The 7,374-nt window shown below is 41.0% G+C and overlaps 1 protein-coding gene across 1 annotated transcript; it reads left to right on the top strand.

The window, feature by feature from the left end:
• The first annotated feature begins 1,317 nt into the window (after window positions 1-1,317).
• On the top strand, window positions 1,318-4,535 carry LOC142965127 (protein rapunzel-like). The gene is made up of 2 exons (XM_076105886.1): window positions 1,318-1,391; window positions 3,745-4,535. The coding sequence occupies exon 2, from the start codon at window positions 3,799-3,801 to the stop codon at window positions 4,483-4,485; it is 687 nt and encodes a 228-aa protein (XP_075962001.1). The 5' UTR covers window positions 1,318-1,391; window positions 3,745-3,798; the 3' UTR covers window positions 4,486-4,535.
• Window positions 4,536-7,374: the final 2,839 nt, after the last annotated feature.

Here is a 7,374-nt window from a genome sequence, read left to right on the forward strand (position 1 = left end):
AATTTGGGTGAACTGCCACTTTACACCCTTGTGCCCTGTGAACGAAACTGCCAAAAGATTTTATAAAATGTATGTCTGGACATAAAATATGGAATATTATCAACTTTGCTATGTTTTTTAATTCAGTTTGACGCGTAATGTAAATAAAGTCTTCACAGCATTATCAGTGAAACTCAGAAAGTGATTGTTTCCTGGTTATAAAGTGAGACATCGTCTAATAATAGCTGGTATCTGGTCAACCATTGTAGATTGGAAGGTGTGGAGTAAAACAACACAATGAAAAGCTTACCCTGTCATTCACTGCATGTGATCAGAGCTGGCAGCCAGTGCATCTGGAGGAACTCCCCTCATCCAATTAGCACAGGGCATGCAGGAGTCGCTTCCACACACACACACACACACACACCCTCCTCCAGAAAAACCAGCTCTTGATACTTCTGTTGAATTTCATTGTATCCCTCTCAGCCTCATTCTCTGCATACCTTTTGCGAGCTGTACTGAAGGGATGTTTAATGTGCTGCTTACAGTTTATTGTGCCCTTTAGTTGCACCTTATATCCTTATTGTGTATTGGTGGTCACTATAATTATTGCTATTTTATTTACAAAGACTATGTGAAGGGGTGAATGAGAGGCGAACAGTTACGGTAGAAAAGCGTTACATCAGTGCACTCCAGTCCCATTTATATGTTCGGACTGCTTCATGTCACACGCCAACAAGTGCTGGTGCATTTTAAAAACAATCACTGTGGAAACTGATCCTTTTCTGTGACACTGTGTCTGGAAAGCACTGCAAACGAAATTCAATGTATCTCCATTCACTTGCATTTCTAATCCTTGGCAAATATATCGCAATTCATCTGCTTGTCTTGATAACAAAATATATCTTCTGTAATTTGGGTGAACTGCCACTTTACACCCTTGTGCCCTGTGAACGAAACTGCCAAAAGACTATAAAATGTATGTCTGGACATAAAATATGGAATATTATCAACTTTGCTATGTTTTTTAATTCAGTTTGACGCGTAATGTAAATAAAGTCTTCACAGCATTATCAGTGAAACTCAGAAAGTGATTGTTTCCTGGTTATAAAGTGAGACATTGTCTAATAATAGCTGGTATCTGGTCAACCATTGTAGATTGGAAGGTGTGGCGTAAAACAACACAATGAAAAGCTTACCCTGTCATTCACTGCATGTGATCAGAGCTGGCAGCCAGTGCATCTGGAGGAACTCCCCTCATCCAATCAGCACAGGGCATGCAGGAGTCGCTTCCTTGTGCTCACTCCCTTATTTGGCAGGAAGGGATGTCCTTATTGACTAGCGAGGAAAATGATAAAAAGGAAAGTCAGACGGCTTCAGTAGACAGAGTGATTCCGGCTGTTTAATCTCTGGTGAGTAAACATCTTTCATATCGTTGCTTTCTAATCTCTGACCTGAAGGATGTTTTAAACTCTGTGTGATAACTGAAGCAGCTACTGACGGATGAAATGAAAGGAAAAGATGGTTGATTCATGTGCATGTGTGGGACTGTAAATGAGGAAATGAGAGAAACAGGCTCTAAAACAAACAAAGTAATACATCCCCAGCTAATGTTCAAGGTGCCAAATAGCCACTGGAGGTTATCTGAATTGATAAAGATGATTAAACAAAGGTCACCACACGTAACCATTTGTTTATTTCCTGTCTTTCTTGTGTTACTATGAAGACACACCCACTGTGGTCCCTGAGTTATTTTTCTTGCAGGACAACATTGATTAATGTCGAAACTATGAGAAAGATGCATCACAGATAGCTTTCGGTCAGAAACTAGTTGTAGATTTCTATCATGCTGAAATGAAGTGCTTTTTTATATTAACAATATGTCAAATTATTTCTCAAAATAATTCTTGTTTAAAACCTTCTGCCTTCGAGCGCCCCCCAATTGGGGGGCGCTCCCCAATTGGGGGGCGCTCGGGCTCAGAGCACCTCAAATCAAATGCGGAAAATCGAATGATTATTAGCCAGTAGTGTGGACACGGCCACTTTTTTTTTTGGATGAAATAGCAACGTGTGGACAACAACATCATATAAGTCACTTCTTATACACTCCAAAGACAACTATAGGCTACTCATATAAGTAAAACAATATCGTGGCATAAAAGCACCAAATCCGGGCCAGAAATCGGCGCTATGAGTACAGTAAATCAATGTTTGTACCCTCATGCTAACGGCTACCCAGTCATACAAAGCATGTAATAGCATTAGCACACGTGGCGGAACACGTAACTAACTTCTGTTTTACGATCCGTAGAAACACTAAACTGTTGTGAGTGATCAAACGTACCTTCATGCTGAACTCCGCCGAAAAAAATCGTAGGTATGTGCCCAAGTTTTATGAAAATATAGATAATAACGTCGCGGAATTTCCGTTCCAAAGCTGTAGTCATTGCTGCCAACTGCATACTGTTGACTTCCGACTTGTTTCCAGAATAAGAGCGGTCAAGCAGGCTTGGGCGAGTGGTCAGACTGCCTGCGACCGGAAATTTCCGCCGGGGTACACGCGTCATTTCTGGCAACTTTATTGCATGAAAGCTTTTGACGATCACCACCAAACTTGGCATGGCTCTTCCTCAGACTGTGACACGTCGAAGAAGGGGTTGTTTTTGGAAATCGACCGAGGATAGGCTGAGATCCAGCCACAGACACACACATGAAATGAGAAAATCCTACAGATGACAGCCAAAACTGGCTCTGATGATGTTATGAATATGAATATGATTCCTATTATCTGTATTTGGATGTATTGAATCATATGAGTGATAAAGAAAGTGAAATATATAGTTATATAGTGTGTAAAAGTACAATGTAAGAGCTGCAACAGCTGGTTCGAAAATGATGACCTCGCCTGACCCCTTTGTACTAAAACCTCTTATTATTCACTTTATTCCACTTTAACCATTTTTTAATAACTACTGATCAGTTATGCTATGACTTGGGAAAGTTTTAGGGATCAAACTGCAGTATTTCAATAACCTTTTATCAATGAAAGTGCATTTTTTCCAGGCGGAGCTGAATGTTTTCAATTTCAGCTGTGTAATCTCTTATTTTTCTATATTAACCAGTAACGTATACAAAATATTTACACAATTCAACACATCTCACAAGTGTTACCAGTATTCTAGCATCAAAATTATTAAAATAGACCTTGTAGTTTGGGTAGTGTACTCAAAGGAGTAGGAGTATGCAATTTTCGAGCAGGGGGCTAAAAACAGGCCTAGTAGTTAAAAGGTTTTAAGTTTGAACTGAATGCTTAATTCTGACCTTGGGAATGCCAACAATGTAACCGGTGTGTATATTTTCTGGTTCTAATTTTTTGCTGTTGAACTAAATATCTTTCATGCTGTTGTTTGGACATAATAAGCAATTCTAATTCACAACAGATGAATCAATAACAAAACTATTGTTTACTTTAAACCCAAGTTTCCTCCTCATGATGAAGCTCTGTGTATCCCTGCAGACAACATGAGCCTGCATGTGACCAGTTGCCAGTAACATTAGACCGTAAGAGGACACCTTCTACAATATGGCTTTTGTGCAGCAGCTGGTGACATGTGGGCTGTAGCACCAGCAACCTGAGAGTTAGCCATGAGCGTCATTTTTAGGGTATTGCAAAGACCCTCTGTGCACAGATTCAGTCTAAAAGACATACTAGATATATTTGTGATCTACTTTAAACATATTGTTTTGTTATTTTTCTCTCTCCAGCCTATAAACTTACTTTGTGTCGAACATTATCGTGGCAGAGGAAAAGCAGCAGTAATGGCTGATGCAGAAAAGATCAAGAAAACTGCAGTCAAGGTGCTGTGCTGCGTGGAAAAGGTGTCTTCCTTCGCCTCCTCCATCGACCCCATCTTTGGCATAGTCTCCTCCCTGGTTGGGGTGGCTCGCAAGGGCCTTGATACAAACAAGGGCCACCCTCTAGACAAGGAGTTCCAGCCGCTCCGCTCTAAACTGGAGACCATCTCTGTGAAGAACCAGCAATGCCTGAGGCAGATCCGCATCGACGAGGTGAACGAGACCTATGGCAAGTACGAGGAGTACATTAAGCACCAGTACACTGCCTTCAACAACATGGTGGCACAGGTGAAGAAAGATCCAGACAACGCCCAGCGCTACATGGAGGCCTTTGAGAAGATTTACGAGAGGGACAAGAGCACCACGAGCCTGGATGTGTACTACCGCGGCGTGATGGGTACCAAGCCGCTGTTTGGAAGACCCCTGCTGAAGGTGTACCTGGACAACTGCGACGGCGACCGGGAGATCATGGAGCGCCGCTGTTCACACATCACCAACCTGTTCCACATGGGCCTCATCGCCCTCATGGCCTACACAGCTGTTACGGAGGATGACGAGGACGAGGTGCGGGAGAAGTGGGGCAAGAGGGTGGAGGACATCCAGGACAAGATGCAGGAGGTGCTCAGCCAGTGCAAAGACAAGTCGTCCTGAACACGGACCATCAGAGAGAACAATGTCTCTTCTCAGCTGTGGACCAATGAAAAAAAGACAAAATATGTTATAATATATATATATATATATCGTAATAAAACCAAAGCCATGCTTTCATTATCATTCCTATTGCAGCATATTAGTTATTGTATCGACATTGTGTATCGTTGTTTTTGTTTCAAAGAGACCACTGTATGTTTCAGTTGCTTTGTGTTACTTGCCAATATATGCTGAAGTTTTGTACAATCTCTTCAATTAAAATGCACTAATTATTAGTCGAATAAAGTTGTATATTTGTGAAGTCCATTTCATCCACACTAAAACCAACAATCTATATTTTAAAAAAAACATGAGTAGCAGTAAAGGTTATGAGGCTGTGTAACAGCTCTTAATACTTCTGTTGAATATACCTAATGTTAAACCGAGCTACATGAAACTGCTTTCGAGATGACACAAGATAAACAATAAACTCATGAAAACTATTTGATTCCATTCCTTGCCTTCAATGTTGAATATTAAACGTGGTAGAAAGATGCCTGTCAACAGGTAATATGGTTTGTGTCTGACAATATTTAAGGAAATTCAATACGGGGTAGGACAATGCAGATTAGTTTAACATAGCATAATGTGTCTGAAACAGGGGGAAACAGCATGGTTATAAAGTGAGACATTGTCGAATAATAGCTGGTATCTGGTCAACCATTGTAGATTGGAAGGTGTGGAGTAAAACAACACAATGAAAAGCTTACCCTGTCATTCACTGCATGTGATCAGAGCTGGCAGCCAGTGCATCTGGAGGAACTCCCCTCATCCAATCAGCACAGGGCATGCAGGAGTCGCTTCCACACACACACACACACACACACACACACACACACACACACACACACACACACACACACACACACACACACACGCCCTCCTCCAGAAAAACCAGCTCTTGATACTTCTGTTGAATTTCATTGTATCCCTCTCAGCCTCATTCTCTGCATACCTTTTGCGAGCTGTACTGAAGGGATGTTTAATGTGCTGCTTACAGTTTATTGTGCCCTTTAGTTGCACCTTATATCCTTATTGTGTATTGGTGGTCACTATAATTATTGCTATTTTATTTACAAAGACTATGTGAAGGGGTGAATGAGAGGCGAACAGTTACGGTAGAAAAGCGTTACATCAGTGCACTCCAGTCCCATTTATATGTTCGGACTGCTTCATGTCACACGCCAACAAGTGCTGGTGCATTTTAAAAACAATCACTGTGGAAACTGATCCTTTTCTGTGACACTGTGTCTGGAAAGCACTGCAAACGAAATTCAATGCATCTCCATTCACTTGTATTTCTAATCCTTGGCAAATATATCGCAATTCATCTGCTTGTCTTGATAATGTTACAGGTACCAGGATTGGTACCAAATAGCCAGATGATAAGTTTCTGTAAACAGGACACACAAAATGACACAGGGCAATTTCACGTCTGTTCATCTCGCCTGCTCGTCAGAATGAGGAAACAGCATCGCGCCGTTGTAGTCTAACTCTACTGTCGTAACGCCTGCCCAAATCAAAGCAAAAAGCACCACCCTGCCCCCTGCTGGCCACAGGGTGGAATGCACACTCCATACACAGTGAAAGCACGTCAGTCGTTTATCAAATGATTATATTTCTACCATATACAATGCTCACTCTAAACTATATTGGCTTTACATAACCCAAAACACACCAATTCACATGTGAAAGCACATTGGTGGGTGTCACAATAACAAAATATATCTTCTGTAATTTGGGTGAACTGCCACTTTACACCCTTGTGCCCTGTGAACGAAACTGCCAAAAGACTTTATAAAATGTATGTCTGGACATAAAATATGGAATATTATCAACTTTGCTATGTTTTTTAATTCAGTTTGACGCGTAATGTAAATAAAGTCTTCACAGCATTATCAGTGAAACTCAGAAAGTGATTGTTTCCTGGTTATAAAGTGAGACATTGTCTAATAATAGCTGGTATCTGGTCAACCATTGTAGATTGGAAGGTGTGGAGTAAAACAACACAATGAAAAGCTTACCCTGTCATTCACTGCATGTGATCAGAGCTGGCAGCCAGTGCATCTGGAGGAACTCCCCTCATCCAATCAGCACAGGGCATGCAGGAGTCGCTTCCACACACACACACACACACACACCCTCCTCCAGAAAAACCAGCTCTTGATACTTCTGTTGAATTTCATTGTATCCCTCTCAGCCTCATTCTCTGCATACCTTTTGCGAGCTGTACTGAAGGGATGTTTAATGTGCTGCTTACAGTTTATTGTGTCCTTTAGTTGCACCTTATATCCTTATTGTGTATTGGTGGTCACTATAATTATTGCTATTTTATTTACAAAGACTATGTGAAGAGGTGAATGAGAGGCGAACAGTTACGGTAGAAAAGCGTTACATCAGTGCACTCCAGTCCCATTTATATGTTCGGACTGCTTCATGTCACACGCCAACAAGTGCTGGTGCATTTTAAAAACAATCACTGTGGAAACTGATCCTTTTCTGTGACACTGTGTCTGGAAAGCACTGCAAACGAAATTCAATGTATCTCCATTCACTTGCATTTCTAATCCTTGGCAAATATATCGCAATTCATCTGCTTGTCTTGATAACAAAATATATCTTCTGTAATTTGGGTGAACTGCCACTTTACACCCTTGTGCCCTGTGAACGAAACTGCCAAAAGACGTTATAAAATGTATGTCTGGACATAAAATATGGAATATTATCAACTTTGCTATGTTTTTTAATTCAGTTTGACGCGTAATGTAAATAAAGTCTTCACAGCATTATCAGTGAAACTCAGAAAGTGATTGTTTCCTGGTTATAAAGTGAGACATCGTCTAATAATAG

The sequence above is a fragment of the Anarhichas minor genome, unplaced genomic scaffold (assembly GCF_050575085.1).
Source record: "Anarhichas minor isolate MPS153535 unplaced genomic scaffold, ASM5057508v1 ptg000033l, whole genome shotgun sequence".
Lineage (NCBI taxonomy): Eukaryota > Metazoa > Chordata > Actinopteri > Perciformes > Anarhichadidae > Anarhichas > Anarhichas minor.

Coding starts and splice junctions, on each gene's coding strand:
- LOC142965127 (XM_076105886.1), top strand. CDS start 3,799: ATGGCTGATGCAGAAAAGATCAAGAAAACTGCAGTCAAGGTGCTGTGC.